Source organism: Andrographis paniculata, unplaced genomic scaffold (genome assembly GCF_009805555.1).
Source record: "Andrographis paniculata isolate CXL003 unplaced genomic scaffold, ASM980555v1 Contig37END, whole genome shotgun sequence".
Lineage (NCBI taxonomy): Eukaryota > Viridiplantae > Streptophyta > Magnoliopsida > Lamiales > Acanthaceae > Andrographis > Andrographis paniculata.
The window spans coordinates 3152282-3171036 of NW_026137570.1; the positions used below are offsets into that span (position 1 = coordinate 3152282).

The 18755-nt window shown below is 27.4% G+C and overlaps 1 protein-coding gene across 1 annotated transcript; it reads right to left on the reverse strand.

Moving 5' to 3' along the window:
* Window positions 1-12181: 12181 nt before the first annotated feature.
* LOC127250535 (uncharacterized) lies at window positions 12182-14158 on the reverse strand. The gene is made up of 2 exons (XM_051273864.1): window positions 13891-14158; window positions 12182-12487 (listed from the first exon to the last, which is right to left on the reverse strand). Exons 1-2 carry the CDS (start codon window positions 14122-14124, stop codon window positions 12413-12415), a joined length of 309 nt encoding a protein of 102 aa, XP_051129821.1. The 5' UTR covers window positions 14125-14158; the 3' UTR covers window positions 12182-12412.
* Window positions 14159-18755: the final 4597 nt, after the last annotated feature.

The following is an 18755-nucleotide window of genomic DNA, read 5'->3' on the forward strand; positions in this document are numbered from 1 at the left end:
CTAGAATGCACACTCCGATACAACAAATATTACATTACAGGTAACCAATCCATTTTCCTTTTCATTGTGTATAGCATTTAGTTTATAATAATAAAATAATCTACTCTTGCGTGATATTTTTGCGGAGTTCACTCAAGATGTAATGGCAAGTAGAAGTCAATCTAGTGAGGCATTTTGGAAGAATAAGTTATTGTGTGATATTTTTTCGGTGTCCATTTAAATTATAATTGCATCGTAGAGATCAACCTAAGGAATCATTTTGGAAACAAATTATTATACATTAATGTAATTGATGGTTAGTAGTTGGAAGTTGGATTAAATGCAACAATAATTTATTCATATAGTTGAAGGTTGAATTAAATACAACGAAAATTAATTTATTCCATATTATATGAATTAATTATCGTTGCATTTAATTCAATTTTCAACTATTAACCATCATCTACATTAATGTATAACAATTCATTTCCAAAGTGCTTCATGATTAATCTCTACTTGCAATTGCAACCTGAAGTTGCAATGAACTCCGAAAAAATGTCACACAATAATTTATTTTTCCAAAATGCTTCATTAAATTGACTTTTACTTGCCGTTGCATATTGAATGAACTCTAAAAAATGTCACACAATAACTTTTCCTTTTAGTCACTGTCAAATAGTTCGGTTAGACATACTGTTATATTGATAGGTGTGAAACCGAAAGCAACAAGAAGAAACAAATATATAAAAAAGTTAAGCAATAAAAAGAAGAAAATATAATGAAGTTGTAGCGCTTGTAAAATGCAATGACTAATTTTTATAGGAGAAATAGGCAAAAATTTTATGTTGGAAAATTAATGAAGTAGTTGGTAGTTGAGGGTTAGATTAAATGGAAGGATAATTAATTCATCTTGTTGATTGTTAGTAGTTCATAGTTGAGTTAAATGCAAGATAATTAATTTATAAAGTTAATAGTTAGTGATAATTAATTCATTTAGTTGATGGTTAATAGTTGAAAGTTTTAATTCATTTAGTTGATGGTTAATAGTTGAAAATTAGATTAAATACAAAAATACTAATTCATATTGATGGTTAGTAGTAAAATTAAATATAACGATAATTAATTAAAAATAAATAATTCATGTAGTTGATGGTTAGTAGTTGAAAGTTGAATTAAATACAACGTATAATTAATTCATATCATTGATAGTTAGTAATTGAAAATTGTATTAAATGAAACAATAATTAATTCATGAATTTAAATGCAACTATAATTACTTTATATATTTGATTGTTAGTAGCTGAAAGTTGGATTAAGTACAACAATATTTAATTTATAAAGTTTATTGTGAGTAATTGAAAGAGAGATTAAATGTAATGATAATTAGTTCATGTAATTGATGGTTAGTAGTCTAATGTTAAATTAAATGCAATAATAATTAATTTACAAAATTAATGGTTAGTTGTTGAAAGTTGAATTAAATACAAAAATAATTCATTACTGTAGTTGATGATTAGTAGTTAAAAGTTGAATTAAATGTAATAATAATTAATTTATAAAGTTAATTGAAAATTGAATTACATAAAATTAATTTATGAAGTTAATGGTCAATAGTTAAAAATTGAATTAAATGCAATTAAAATTAATTCTTATTGTTAGCAGTGAATTAAATGCAATGATAATTAATTTACTAAATTAATTGTTAATAGTTGAAAGTTGGATTAAATGCAATAATAATTAATTAATTTATGTAGTTGATGATTAGTAGTTGATAATTGATTAATTACAACATTGATTAATTTATGTAATTGATGATTAGTAGTTGAATGTTAAATTAAATGCAACAATAATTAATTTACAAAAAAATGATGAGACATATAATAGAGAACAACTAAAATGATAACGTATACAAGAGATCTGAGATGAAGAAAATATTATCTTGTTTGTTCCAATTCAAATATATTTTTTCTTAATTTCGTCTCTCTCAACTCAAAATATATATATTCCTATTTTTGTCATAATCACTCAAAAATATTCATTTTATATTTTAATAATGTTACGCACAAATAATAATAATAATAATAATAATAGCAGGATCTTAAAGGAAGTTAGGACACGGAGTCGGGCGGAAAAGGAGAAAATATGCACTCAGGTGGGTTGGTCTGCAGTCGGTTGACTGCAGTCGGATAAGCAGGTCGGAAGGTCCGCAGTCGGATAAGATAAAGTTGGGCACGGAAGATCGGACATAATAAGGTCAGACACGGAGGTCGGACAGGACAAGGTCGGGCACGGAGATCGGACGTGATAAGGTCGAGCAAAGCAGAAGTAGCGGCAGACGCGGAGGTCCGTCAAGATGAAGGTCGGACAAAGAAGAAGTATCGGCAGACGCGGAGGTCTGTCAAGAGGAGATAAGGCAAACAGAGCCGGTCGGTTGGTTCGCTGTCGGTTGGTCCGGTCGGATGGTCCATAGTCGGTTGGCCCGCGGTCGGACCAACTGAGGTCGGGCGAAGAAGGACGGCTGATACGGCGGTCGGTCGAAAGAGGAAGTCGGGCGAAGAAGGACGGTTATTACGCAGGTCGGACCAAGTGAGGTCGGGCGAAGAATGAGACGGACGGTACGAGGTCGGACAAGAAACCAGATGGGGGTCGCTTGGTGGGACTACCAAGAATTCGTTAGGTCTATGCGATCAGTTAGTCTCTGGATTGGTCGGTTGGCGCGACGGTTACCGTAACCGACCAGACGACGCTTCAAAACGTTTCGTTGTGGGCGGTTGACGGCGGTTGCTGGCGACGGTTCCGAAACGTCTTTTCTGAAGAATATTTAAGGATTGGGGGTCAGCAACTGGCAGAGCATCTTCAATAGACATCAAATTCAAGAGAATTGTTTTTTGGGATCACTGCTTTATTTTTCAGTCTTTAATTTTATTTTTCTATTTTATTTATGTATTCTATAGTGTTTAGAGATCCCTAATCTCGAGCACTAATTATATCAAATTCGAAGATAGTTTCCTATTTTCAGATTTTACTTTTTTATTGTTGAAAAAATACATCAACAAATAAAAATAATTATATACTAATACCAAAATATCCTTAATAAAACATTGTTTTTTATGAGAAAAAAATTATAAACTAATATCAAAATACCTTAAATTAATTTACGGTAAAAAAAATATTCTTTTTACACACTTGTATTAATTAATAAAATATTATAATTTCTTAATCTACTATAAAATTTCAAATAGCACATTTGGAATAAGTAAGATGAAGTATTTCTTACTTCAAACATTGTTTCCCCAAATAAAGTATTTCAAATAGGTTCCTTATTTTGATGATAATAAGACGATCTCATTATTTTCTCTAAAATATCTAACAGCGTCTATTTGTGAGTTTTAAAAAAAATAATATATTTTATTTATTAAATAAATATTTATATTTAGTAATATAAAATAAAAATAAAAACAAAAATAAAAGTATATTTTTGTTATGGATTTTAATATCCTCTAAAATCTAAGGAATATCAAAACTAAAATAAAATAAATATTTATATTTAGTAATATAAAATCAGAACAAAAAAAAATGCAATGTATTTTTTGTTATCAATTTTAATATCATGTAAAAATTTTAAAGAAACATCAAAAACTATAATAATAACGATAGACCAAACAAGAAATTTTGAAAATTAGAAACACAAAGTAAACAACCAATGACTAAGTAAAGCAAATGCTTGTTGAGCGCTCTCTCTCTCTACATGCATGAGATTGATTTACCCGTGATAAGCGGGTTGGATTATAGGGCCAAAAATATCAATAATATTTTTTTTTTATTTTTTTTGTTTTTTTTTGAATTTGAGCTGAATTTAATTTTAATTTATAAGCTAAAAAAGTGTATCAATAATCAAATTACATTAGTAAGAAATACTCCTTCCGTTCTTCAATAATTTATCTATTTTTTTATTTTGGTCCGTTCTATAATAAAATATCATTTTTTTTAGTAATTGTACTATTTGTCTAACATTACAAATACCCTTTTAATTTACAATATATTACACAAATGTTATTACTTTTGTATCAAACAATACTAATATGGTTAATCTAGTCTTTTTACTTTTATTTATACTATATCCTAATATAATATTTTTTAAAATTCTGTGCAAAAAGCAAATAGATATATAGATATGGGACGGAAGGAGTATAATATAAGCCAAAACATATCCCAATTAAGCAGATGAAAATGGGATAATAAAATTTTATTACAAGTGGTTCTAGAATTCAGTGATGGCGGAGAAAAACTAGAAGTTGAATCATAGGATATAAATGGTAAATTTATTATAGTTTTGTTGCGACAAAAGACTTTTAAAATTTCTAAATTCAAGCTTCATCAGTCCGTCTCTAAAGATCACATTTATTTTTTATGTCATTGTATTTAACATTAAAAACATAATTATATTTGTATAATTTTTTATAGAATTATATTTCTATTAGTATTATAAGACACTAATATAAGTACTTTTACAATTTTTTCTTAATTTATACTACATTCTGATATAATAAGTAATATTCAAATATCAACACGTAAAAAGTAAATGAGAACCTTAAAATCGGATGAAGGTAGTAAGTAGTAAAATATTAATATTTAACATAGTGTTTTGTGAGAGAAAAATATATTTAGTGTAATATTTTCAAAAAGTTGAATACTATCAAATTTTTAAAATTGTTGTATAAATAAAGAACTTAAGAATTTGGAGAACCAAAAAAACTTAGGGCATTCATTTCCTTGTTTGTGGCTTTCGTGTCTTTATCTATAGCTTGTTGAATTTATTCATATTCTGAATTTATTTAGTTTTAACTTTTAAGCATTAAACCCTTAGCTTCCATTTTACCCTTTAGCTAATTTTATTTGATACTCCTTCCGTCCTATTTCTCATGTCCATATTTTTATTTTCGTCTGTTCTATTTATTTTATCATTTTTCTTTTTTTGAAAAAGAATTATACATTTAATCTTATTTTAAAAAATATAATTTATAATTTTTTAAATTTTAATTATACTAATAAGTTATCTTATCTTATGATAATTATTTTTACTAATATATTTTTAATTATTTATTAATTATATCCCTCCTAAATTTTCATATTTACAATAAAGCGGACAAAATATCCGAGACAGAAAGAGTAAATTTTTGTATTTATTTTGGGCATTTCCAGTGTCTTTATTTTATTCTTTTATTTTTCATTCATTTTAAGCATAATATTTATCGAATTGACAACTTTCCAACCAGCAAAATCCAATTGGATATGTAAAAGACAAATTTTAGCAGCAAAATGTATGTACAGGAATTTTAATCCCGATTACATTACAATTTTTTTTCTATCCATCCGTTTAGCAGATCCATTTTTGATATACTTAGGATAGAATTCAAGATTGATAAATAAATTATTTCCTATTCTCTAGTTTTCTTTCTCTTATGTGTGTAGGAAAATGGAGAGAAATGAAATTAAAAGATGACAGTGTGTTTATATATATATAGATATATTTTTATATTTAATTTTTACGATTTAATTTTAGTTTATTTTTTATTATTTTTCTTACTATTATTTAATTTTTATATCGTTCTAATATCATAAAATATCATATCTAAATTATTATTAAAATAAATTATCAAACTAAAAATATAAATAAAAAATACAATAATATTTCTTTATTATCTAATTTATCATCTTTTTAATGATCGATATATTTTTTTCAACTAGCAATATAGCGTGCGTTGTATATTTTTTTTTATGTTTTGCAACTAAATTTTATGTTTTACCAAACAAAAAATCAATTATCATTCTTTGCTGAATTTATTTTCTATGCAATTCAATTATCTACTATCATTTATATGCAATTCCATTCTATGTAACAAAAGTAGATTTTGTTTTCTTATATACCAGCGGAATACCCGTACTACGCACGGTGAGATCAACGAAAAAAAATTATAATCATATATTTTTTATTTAATAGTAATTTATTTATATTATATATATATATATTTTTAATCCATATAAAAAAATAAAATAATATTAATGAATTATACTATCTTCATAAATATTAAATTTTGTAGTATTTTATTTTTATTTCTTAATTGAATATAAAATTATAATATAATATTATTACTTTTTATATTTTCTTTATAATCGGAATTACAAATAAATACTTTTTATATTTTCTTTATAATCGTAATTACAAATAAAAATTATTTATCAATATATACATTGTAATTCTAGAATAAATTTATAACCTAAATCTATATTTTTTTTTAAACATATATATGTGTTTATATAATTATTTAAAAAATTAGTAAAATATATGCATTTACCTTTGGATAGTACTATGCATTTATTTTAAATTTATTTTATAATTTTTAAATACAAATATATTAAATATTAATTAATAAAAAATATATTAAGAATCTACACAACCGTCACCTTTCCACACTAAATATCATACAATAAATTAAGAAATCATATATATGTAATATAAATTATGATTTATATTATGTATTTGGAATAAAATATGCAACAATATAACCAAAATAATTTAATATTAAAATTTGGAATAAAATATGCAATATAACCAAAATAATTTAATATTAAAATTTGGAATAAAACATGCAATATAACTAAAATGATTTAATGTTAAAATAAAAATTTAATTTATTATGAACAAAATCAATTAAAAAATATATAAAAATTATACATATATTTAGATGTGTTTAGAATTTGATTGATTATGAAAATAAATTTATTATTCATATATTTGGATGTGTTTACAACTTAACAAATAAAATCAATTCCCCAGATAACTTAATTATAGTATTGTAACTCTATGTGATGAAAAAAAAATAATAAAAATAACATATAACTTAATACAAATTATGATCAATTTCTGATTTTTCTTTCCTTCTTTAACATTCATCTCTTTCCGAAGAAATTAAATACAAAATAAAAAAATAACCATAAATAAATTCAAAATTTCAATTTCAAAGTAAAAAAAAAAATTATAACTCTTGCTATGCGCCACATCAAAATAAACAATTTAAAGAATAACAAAAAAACTATAATCAATAAAAAAATATCAGAACAATTGTTAAAAATTGAGAGAATATGAAAAGAAAATAAGAAAATAGTGAAAAATAAAATGAAAATTTTAAAAAATTGTGATTACTCAACTCATTTATAAACAATATGAAAAACGGTAAAAATTAATTTTCCCATTAACATTCAGTTAAAAAACCTATTTAAAACCAAATTTTGAGAAAACCGTAAAACCACCACATTTATTGATAAAGAGTTAAAACGATAAAACAAAACTAAAAAAATGAAAAAAAAATAATAAAAATAACATATAACTTAATACAAATTATGATCAATTTCTATTTTTTTTTTCTTCTTTACATTCATCTCTTTCCGAAGAAATTAAATATAAAATAAAAAAAATAACCATAAATAAATTCAAAATTTCAATTTCAATATTAATAAAGAAGAATAGCAAAATAATTCAATATTATCAATAAAAAAATATTTATTACAAAATTGGATAACTTATCATATTAAATATAGATAAAATATTTTTAAAAAAAATTCCTACCGTGGATTGTAAAAGAACAAAATTCAAAAACTTACTTAAAGAAGACGGCTCGTAGTAGAAAATTTTTGTCAAAATGGCTCAAAAATTATATAAAAATTCTAAAAAAATTAATTAATAAAAATGAATATGAATCAAATAATATGAAAATATAACAATTTGAAGAAGTAAAAGTTTCAAAGAACAACACCCTCCCTCTTCGTGAAGAAAAAAAAAACCCTTGCACACCCTGTAAAACTTGCCTGAAAAATAAAAAGAGAACATCCCGTAAAACTTGGCTGAAGAATTTCTGTAAAACTTGCCCGAAGAAATAAAGGGAGAACACCCCGTAAAATTTGGAAAAAAAAAAAAGAAAAACACCCTGAAAAAAAATAAAGTTTTTGTTGCCCGAAAAACATCACCCTTGCCTTGCCTGAAGGAAAAAAAAATAAAAGAAAGAACACGCTGTAAAAACTTGTCTGAAGAAATAAAAAGAGAACACATTGTAAAAGAAGAAATAAAAGAAGGACACCTGTAAAACTTGCCTGAAGAAAAAAAAAAAAAAAAGAAACTTGCCTGAAGAAATTTTCTTCTCGGATGGCAATCTTCTCTAATAAAAGAAATAAAGTTTCTGTTGCAAACAACACCCTTGCCTTGCCTGAAGAAAAAAATAAACTTGCCTAGGAGAACACACTGTGAAACTTGCCTGAAGAAATTAAAAGAGAACACCTGTAAAACTTAACTTGCCTGAAGAAAAAAAAGAAGAATACCCTGTAAAATTTGCTTGAAGAAATTTTCTTCTCCGGATGGCAATCTTCTCCGATAAAAGAAATAAAGTTTTTGTCGCCTGAAGAACACACCCTTGCCTTGCGTAAAGAAAAAAAAAATAAATTACCCTTCCCTCACATGTCTTCTTTTCTTTCTTCTGGCACCAACAGATGAATGGTGTTGAACGGATTGTATATATATATATATATATATATATATAAAAATCAATTTTATCGACTAACATTGAAACCACCGTACCACTATTTCAAAACCCCATACCATTGCATAAATTTACAAAAAGTGGGGTCCATTTTTGAACTGTTATATATATATATATGATATGATTACTCACTAAAAATTTTTACAGATGTTATATTCGCTGTCCAAATACAAAATGGTAAATTATATAACACCCTCTTGTGATTTAGTAAAAATGAACAAAACACTCTATATTTTATTTGTTGCGTGAAATTTCTTGTGTTAATTTAAATTTTGCACTAAACACTCTATTTGTCCAAAATTGAATTTTGATTTTAAATAAAAACCTAAAATAGTTTTATACAAATAAAAAATGCAAAATATCTTAAATAATCTTTTTGAATACAATAAATAAAATAAATAATTTAATAATCCTTCATTTTATAGCTTTTAAGACAAATGGTTACCTGTTTTTTTTATAAAAACTACAAAAATAAATGATTGATCAATTATTTATTTATTTTATTAAAAAAATTATTTAAAATATTTTATGTTTTTTATTTGTATAAAAATTGCATAATTTAGATCTTTATTTAGAACCAAATATCAATTTTGGCAAGAAAGATGTTTCGTGCAAATTTTACATTTACTAACTTATATTTATTTATTTCAATACCAATACATCAAAATTAAAATATAAAGACAAAAGATTTTTTTACACACAAAAATACTATATTTAAATACTACTCTTTCTGTCTGAGTCATATATATATATATATATATTTTTGTCTGTCCAATTCAAATGTATGTATTCTTAAGTTGTGAGTTTCTTTTGAAGCGCCTACTACAACTGCTTAAACATATTAGGTTCCTATAAAAGCAGTTACCTTTCTAACTTTCTTTCTCATTTTTTCTTCAATTGGTGAGGCTAGTTTTTTTAGAAAAATATCTTTAATTAAATACTAAAATATTTTAATATTTTATCATTGTTTATTCAACACCATTAATATCAATATAAAAGAAGATAATTTACACCTACATAACTATAAAATAATACAAAAGTCAAATAAGTTCATAAGTATTATTTGTTAAGTAAATATAAATCCATCGAATAGACAAAAGTAAACATATTTTTTAGTAAAAATCTATTGGTATAATCCACCCATATTGATATGTCTCTTCTATTTTCTTATAAAATATTTAAAAAATTATAAAAACTATTCTATCTAAACATTATAATTCCCCAAAAGATATTAATCATTCTTATCGACTAACAACAAAAATTCTATTTTCCTAAAACACTAAAACTAGCATTATCTTTCTAAAAAAATAACATACTATATATAAATATTCACTCTACACGATTTTTAATAAAAATATACTATTTTCTCATATAAAAACATTATTTAACCAAAAATTTAATTGAACTTTTTATTTTAAATTACAATAAAATAAATATTTTCTATTTGAAAGAGTCCATTCAATATATATACATATATTATAATTTTCAAATTTAAGATAAATAATTGTATTTATATTAAGTCAAATTAAATACAAATGGTGGACATACATGTAAGCAAAACCAGGGCGCATTTGTCATTTTCTACCGTATTTATTTTCAAAGTCCTCTGAACGGCCACAAATTGCTCGGTCCGTCTTGTATGTTTGAGGGATGTGGGTGTGAGAGAAGAGATAAAAAAAACATATTGGAGAAAATAGTTTGAACAATGTCTCGACTACACCAGACTTTCTTCAAAGAATTTAGTTTTTTGCTTGAAAATTTAACTAAGAGCAAGCTCAGGGGTATATTTGTAAAACAGCTTTCATAGCACACGTGTTCAACCAATCATCTTAAATCGTCTGATTTGATGCTCACCTTAGGAGGGTGTCAAAATTAAATCTGACCCAAAATAAAAAAAGGGAACTCGTTTGATTTGAAAATTTTCAGGTTCGAATTTGGGTATTTTGAGCTTGCAAAAAAATCGGTTCGATCCGAACCTAAAACAAAAAAGATTTGTGTCGATGTTCGGATCGTGTTCCCGGTTGACCTGATAACCCGAAATATAAAAGCAAGTCATGTTTCGAATTTCGTGTTTCGGGTTGACTTGTAATTATTTATTATTATTATTTAAATTTATAATATTTTAAATATAAAATAATATTAAAAATAAAAATAAAAATAAAAATGAATTTTTTTAAGTTTCGGTCTGTTTCGTACCGGGTTCGCGTCGGGTTTCTTCGGATTTCAGGTGACTTGAAACTAATTCAGGTCAACCTGAACCCGACCCAAACGAATTTGTATCTTGTTAGTCTAGAGTTTCAAGTCAAATTTTGGATTTAGATTGGGTTCAAGTTGACAATTTTTTTGTTACCTCGTAACTCAATCCGACAAGAACACGATCAAAGAAGACAAATTGACACCCCTACCTAGTTGCAAAAAGAAGGAAAGAGAAAAGAGAAAATCGGTGGCCTTGGGCATGGACCGCTCCAAACTGTTCCCAAGCCGCGCCGAAAAAGTACCCTCCAAATCTGCATTAATTTGTGACCTGAGAGAAGCAGCTTCCACAAAGGAGAAACTTTCTAAAATTGCTTTACTGCGTTTGCTGTAATGTATGGTCGATTTTTCAAAGCCTAACCAAAAAACCTCTATTGGAGAGGCCACGGCTTCTAAAAAATAGTCAAATGTTGTTTGCCCTTAAAATTATAACTCACAACTCACAACTAAGCAAATTCTAAATATATCCCTACTTTTACTTTTTGATATGATTTCCAATAAATTCTATTCCCTCCATCCCACTTTTCATGTTCATCTTTTTATTTTCATCCGTCCCATTTATTTGTCACTTTCATATTTTTAAAAATAATTAATACACTTTAATCTTATTTTAAAAAATTTAATTTATATTATTTTTTAATTTTAATTATACTAATAAATTATTTTAATCTTAATTTATAATTATTTTTATTATATAATTATTATTTTCACTAATACATTTTTAATTATTTACTAATTATACACTTCTTAAATTCCCGTATTTTGAGGGACTACTATTTATTTCACAAAACATTGCATCTAAACCATTATTTATAAAAAAATCAAAATCAAACTCCACCAACAACTTAACATAAGGGTGGGAAAAAAAATACCAAAATACTGCACAAACCATACCGAAAATACCGAAACTTTTAGTATACCTAAATTTTCGGTACCAAACTTTTTCAATACGGTAACAATATATAGTTTCGGTATATATTAAAAATACTGTATATCATTTTTATATTTCATATTCGGTATATTGGTATATATGGTATATACCGAAAATATATCAATCGTACCGAATTTTTGGTATACCGATTTTTCAGTAAACCGAATTTTTGGTAGGTACTAGTACGGCAAACTACCATACTGAATTTCGATATGATATAAGGTATAAAATTCGGTAAACCATACTGACACATCTCTGATTGTATACTCCTATCCCAATACTTGATACTAAATATATAATGTTTAAGGTGTGTATTTTTGTACTTTAAAAACATCATTTCCAAAACCTAATTTCTATTAAAAAAATTTCATATTCGAAACACTTCAAAGATATTCAACTAACAAACAACCACTCTTAGGTTGTTGACATCTCAATTCACAAAGCATCATCAATGGTGGTCACAAAAAGATTGACATAAATTTCACAATTATTGGCTAAACTTCTTCAACTAGAGATGTTGAAATTTTTACTCAACAATCAATGAGAGATTGTTATTGCACAAAATTTCCATAAATTCCTCATCAAGAATGAATTCATCTGAGTAGAAGGAAGCCAACTTCATTTAATTAGGAAATGAAATGCATCTAAATAAAGCAATCTACTCACTGCGTGGCCTCGGCTGCAGTCCTAGATTGGATCTTATATCTTCGCCTAAAGCCTTCATGTCATCAACCTGAAAGATTCACAAATGTTTATTTCAGATAACGCATTTTCTTCGCCTCAGGCAAATTAACCGAACTGAGAAATTCAATAAAAAGGCCCGGCCAGTTTTTACTACAAACACAACAAAGCATGGTATAGAAACAGGTGTTGCGTAATAACAAATTTTGTTTAAATATATTTTCGGTATGCAAGAGAAATATAAAGAGTTCAATAAATCAATAATGTTTACTCCTATTTTAGTTTAGAAAAAGCTATTCCTTACTCATAAAACTTGAACCTTAAACCTTAAACATAACCATCACTCTTGACCTCTTATTCACTATTACGGCATTAATTCAATTATCCAAAGTTATTGTATCTATATGTCTGTGTGTCATATATGCACACCGAACTAACTACTTACATCCCCAAATATATTAATTTGTTAAGAATGTGAACCTAAAATATCACCACTTAAAAGGTCCTTACATTTAGACACGATGGGTGTGTTTGATTTGTATTTGTCTTTGCATATAAATCGTGGTTCGATGTGATGTTTTGCGAGAAGATATAGTGCGTTTTTATAGAAAACAAGAGAATCGCCTAGTAAAAAAATTGAAAAAACCCTCAAAGAAAACAAAGCCATTAATATTTTTGTATTGACTACATTTACCTCGAACAAAGGAGCAACTATAGAAACAATAATCAATAAGGGAACAAAACGAGAGGCCTCATGTTCAAATTCCATCACAACCCATTTTCCAAAAGACTAACCACAAGCGAAGTTTGCAAAAAAGATTGCGCACACATACGCAAGAACTCCTATTGGATATACACACATAATATTATACAATTTTGTAACAACTTAAAGGTTTTAGGTCAGAAAGTCACTCTAACAAAGTTAAAGCTTCATTCATTGCAATAGTCCTCAAACTATAACAAGTTTATATGCACACGAAATTGACATCTTCAACCACCAAGACAACATTCACCCTCAAACACATTTCACCATCATTCTAAATCAATTCATAGACATCTTTGTTTCAAAAATTTTCATGAACTTGCAGTAAACATCAGATACTCTTCACCTAAATTGTTTTCTCCTTATTAGCTTAGACACTCATCATCTTCACCAGAATCGATAAATTCCAATCAGAAGCAGCTTATTTCAATTCAATGATGATATGAACACTTATAACAAATCAATAACCATTAGCATAATCCAAATGCATAATTGAAACACATATAATCCAGATAAAATATCAAACACACTTGGGAAATTGAAAATGTAGCTCCAAATCAAAGCACAAATCCGGAATTGGAAATAGACAATAGCTTTTAAATCGAAAGAATTCCTCTCAACAATTAACAAAACCTAGCCTCAATTCAATGAAAAAAAAATACACGGAGACTACTTCGTAATTGAACTCTCACCGAGCGCACGCCGGAAGCTCGAAGGGAAGCTGTGGCGGAGGTGGCTGCAGCGCCGACGAAGAGCGAAGCAACAGCGAAAGCCTTAAAGGGCATTAAGTTCGAATCGCCGGAATATCCTTTCCGGAAGGCCAAAATCCCCAACACAAACTGGGTCGCGCCGGCGGCCGCCCATCCCCAGTGGTCTCCGATCATTCCATTCGCCGGTTTGCCTTCTTCCTTTTCCTCCATTTTCATTCTCGACTGAAGATTATTTACCGGCGCCGTACTGTCAGGCCATCTGTAAAATGGGCCTTTCAAATTTGGTTAATGGGCTTTAACAATAGACTATTTTATTCGTTAACTTAAAATGAAATAAAATAATTTATTGATACTATTGTCAAGTAAGGTTAAAAGGGCTCCCAAAAAGCCTATATATATATATACTTGTATTTTTTAAAATTTTATTAGTTCAATAATTTTTTTTTTAAATATTATAGTATTTAATATCAAATTAAATATTATTTGTTTAGATTTAATTTTAGACATCATAAATCAACCGTTCATTTACTTTTATGTTTGTAGGATATTTATTATCGACATATGGAATGAGATCACTTAGGCAATTATTATCGACATATGGAATGACATCACGAAAATATTGTACTTCTCAACTTATTAAATTCGAAGCACATAATCATTATTAAAATTTTAAAATTAGTTCGGTTTTACATATATTGAATATTATTTGTCATCATTCGAATGATATTGCACTGATCAAATTTGAGATTGATGTTCTACACAATAAATCAAAATTTATTTTTACAATTATTTTAAATGCACAATTTATCCCTTCTCTTTGTTGCTTATTTTCTTACTTTTTATTTATTAAAAAAAAATAAAAAAAATATATTACAATAATAAAAATAAAAAGAAATTAATAATATAATAATAATAATAATAATTGGATAAAGATTCCAAAATACACCTACCACATTGAGAGTATTGCTTAACATGCAAAGTGACAAGTGTTATTACACTTTGCACCTATGGTCAGCTTCCTCTATAAAAACCTTACATCTCTCATCTCAGTGCTCTCTCATTTTTTCTTCTCCGCTTACCATTTTCTTTTAATCATTTTTTTCTTCTTCTCCACCTTATGTCCAAATACAAGTCAAAACTGTCAAGATCTGATAGTCACAGTTTCGTTTTTATATATGACAAACCAAAGTTGCTACAGTGTTTGATAAGTTTTTACCTTCAAATACAATTTATAAGGAGGTAGCAGCACCATTGTAAGAGTAGGACACTAGATGCCCCTCACCACCATATTACCAATTTATCTCCGATTGGAGTACTAAACATAACTTGGTCGGTATAGATAATATTTTGGCAAGTTGCAACTACAACACCATAGATTCATCGAAAACTCAAGAATTGAGGGCCACATAGAGCATATATCTAAACATACACTCAAATCAGGCAATGGATCTTGTATATCTTGGTGTTGTCCTTCCGAAACCTATTCAACCGAAGAAAATTCTAACTCAAGAGAGAAACCAAGCAGCCTTCGAGGCCAAACAATTGTTGGTCATGGTCTCTGATGCAAAGATCAAGGTTAGACTACCAATTCTTTGTATAGGGAGTATGTTGCATAGATAAGAAAATTTAATTTCCATGTAAATATATATATATATACATATATATATATAATAGTATTAGTTTTAGACTTTAATCTTTTTTATCACATTGTCACGATGGTGTAAGTGAAGGATAATTTAAATTCAAAAACTATGTTCCTGATTTGATGAAGATGGAAGGTATGCTGAATTTTACTTGTTTATACTTTGAATAACTTTTATATTATGAAATAATGATTTTGTGATTTAATATATATATATATGTATATTAATTTTTAAGAAAACTTATATGACAATTTGTTACTCACCATCGGATGCTTTTATGGTTGTGTTGTGGACAACAAGATTTGTCATGTCTAATTTAATTTAATTCTAGATATGACAGTTTGTCACCTACCATCTGATGCTTTTATGCTTTATATGACAGTTTGTCACCCAAAGTTGAATTGAATTTAATTCCGAATAATTTTGGATGTAATTATTATTATTACTATATGTATATATATTAGTAGTTTCTCTAATGCAACATATTCAAATTATAATTTTTTTTTCCAGGAATCAGTATCTCTGTTCAAATATAATTTTGAAAATTACAATTATGAATCACCAATGCACCGTTACTATATCCTTATAGTTAAAAAAAAAAAAAAAAAAGTCTACAAGTCATAATTTTGAGATCACACCCCAATTAATCATAATTTTGAGATCACACCCCAATTAAGTAAGTGTATTATATGCAGTGACATATCTAAATTTTTTAATTTGGTAGGTTTGATAATTAATATAATTAATTTAAATTAAAAATAATAAAGTACATCAAAAAAAAACTTCTATTAAAAGGTATGAAACTTCAAATTAACAATCACTAATGCATTAAATAACTACAAATGTTCACGATGAGATCTCATATTTTGGTATCGATTGACAATATCATCGATACTAACTTTCGTAAACACATCTCTTTCTAGAAAATTAACTAAACAATCATTCAATAATTGATCTTCCATGCTATTCCGTAATTTGATTTTGATAATAGTGATCACTGAAAATGATCTTTCCACAGTTGCAGTTGCTACAAGAAGAAGAACACTAATTTCAATAGCAAATAGACCCGTGTTTCATTTTTCTTTGTCTCAACAAGTTTAATAGAAAGTTCGTTTAGATCCTTCAAATTTCAAAATCTCTCATCACATCAAATATCAGTAATGAAAAATTACCCAATGAATATTAAAAAACCATGAATTCTGCTTCTGAAAATTCTGTAGGATAAAATTCTACAAGCCGTCACAATCTCTTTTTATGAAAAGAAGAAAAGTGATCATAGGGGAAAAATCAAGACATACACATCAATAATTATTTACTTACCTCATTGAATCGATTTTCAAGTTCTGGCAATTGTAGATCAATTACACTCAAGAATACTTCAACTCGAAAATGATGGAGATTTGTCACTTGTGGAGATTTATTTCCACGATAACACCTCTTCCCCATAACAACATATTTTTCTTCATATCAAGAATATCCACCTCATGCTTAACTATAAATGATGTAACTTTTTCCATGAAATTATCCCATCAATTCTCTATCAAATCTTGAAGGTTTTTTTTAATTACCATTAACCATGGACATTGTATTTACAATGTCTTGTTCTATTTTTTGCAAGGCCAAATTTAGTTTATTTGTAATTCCAAATATTGACAACATCAAGTGCGCCACAAAACTGAAATCAAATATCATGAAGTGTGTAAGTGACTTAGGTTTATTTTTGTCTTTTATGTCAAAAACTTTTTCAATAGCATCAAGTGATTCAAGAATCAAAGGAAACAAATGAATCACATTTGCAATTGTTTTAAAATGTAATTCCCAACGAGTATCTCCAGGCCAACTTAATCCAAGCTCTTAATATAAACCTGTTCCTGATTCCATTTCCCCCAACGTTATGCTTGCACAACAATTTCAGCTTGTTTTTCTCGAATAATTTCTTTTTTTTTTGGGTGAACCCCTAACAAAATTCAACAAAGTGCAAGAATATCATTAAAACCAACTAATATCTCTATTCTTTTGAGAAACAACAACAATAGTCAATTGAAGTTGATGAGCAAAATAATGGACATAATAAGCACTTGAAGATTTTTTCAGAATTAAAGTCTTCAAATCATTAATTGACCATCGCATGTTAGTAGCACCATCATATCCTTGGCCTCGAATACTAGATAGTGTTCCATTAGCTGTGACTCTATTGCATCATTTAGAGTCAAAGAAGTAGTATTACCGACATGCACAATGGAAATCTTTCATGTACTTCTCTTTTATTAACATATGGCAAACAAAGAACCATTTACTCCTTATCAACAATGTCTGTCAAGGTTGTTACGGCGGCGACGCCTAGTCGTCCTGGCGGTGATGATACACCGCTAGAATAGGTAGCCATGCCGTCCGGCGAGGCTGGTGGGATGGCGTCGCTTAGGTAACGCCTGGACGCGACGCCATATGACAATTGAGGCCCTAATTATTCTTAAACTCAGATTAAACCAATCCAGCCCTAAACCCAATCCTAAAACCTGAAATTCAGACCTAATACTTACCTTCGTATTAGTCTCACTTGAGTCTCTCTCGCTGCCGCCATCTCCACCGTCTTCACTTCCATCGTCGCTGTCTCATCAGGTAAGCAGTTGTGTTTTATGTAATTTAATGAGTAAATACTATCTAGTTAGTATATTATATGTATATATATATATACACTTAGTGCAGATGCATGTAGGATTTTTTTGTTAGTATTTGCACTGCAGTATATATTATTAAATGTTGAGTAGATGACTACAGTGCGATGATAGTTGGATTGCACTATTTAAATGCAGAATGCAAGACTGGATTTCAGGGTTTAGAGTGAAACTAATTTTTTTGTTTTTAGTGAGTAATATATTAGTTGTGTTATACACTTCTACATAATATTAGTTATGGGCAATTATTTTTTATTTTTGTATGTTATAGTTTCTAATTTAACTTATTTTATTTTATTGATTTTTTTTTAAGTATATTTGATTTTTGTATTATTAATTCTATTTGTATTTTAATAAATGACTTATTAGTTATGTATTTTATTTTATATATTTTTCTCTGTACTAGTTTTACGTTAATGATCGATAACAAAAATGTCAAAGATTTATCAAAGGATCCAACAAGAAAAGCAAAATCATCTAATCCAGGATGGAAGTATCGATTTTGGCCGGATTTGAATAACAAAGATTT

Excerpts from the sequence above, each read along its gene's own strand:
- LOC127250535 (XM_051273864.1), bottom strand. The coding sequence starts at position 14,124 with ATGAAAATGGAGGAAAAGGAAGAAGGCAAACCGGCGAATGGAATGATC. Across the intron at positions 12,488-13,890 it reads GAGCTTCCGGCGTGCGCTCG|GTTGATGACATGAAGGCTTT; the intron begins GTGAGAGTTCAA and ends TGAATCTTTCAG.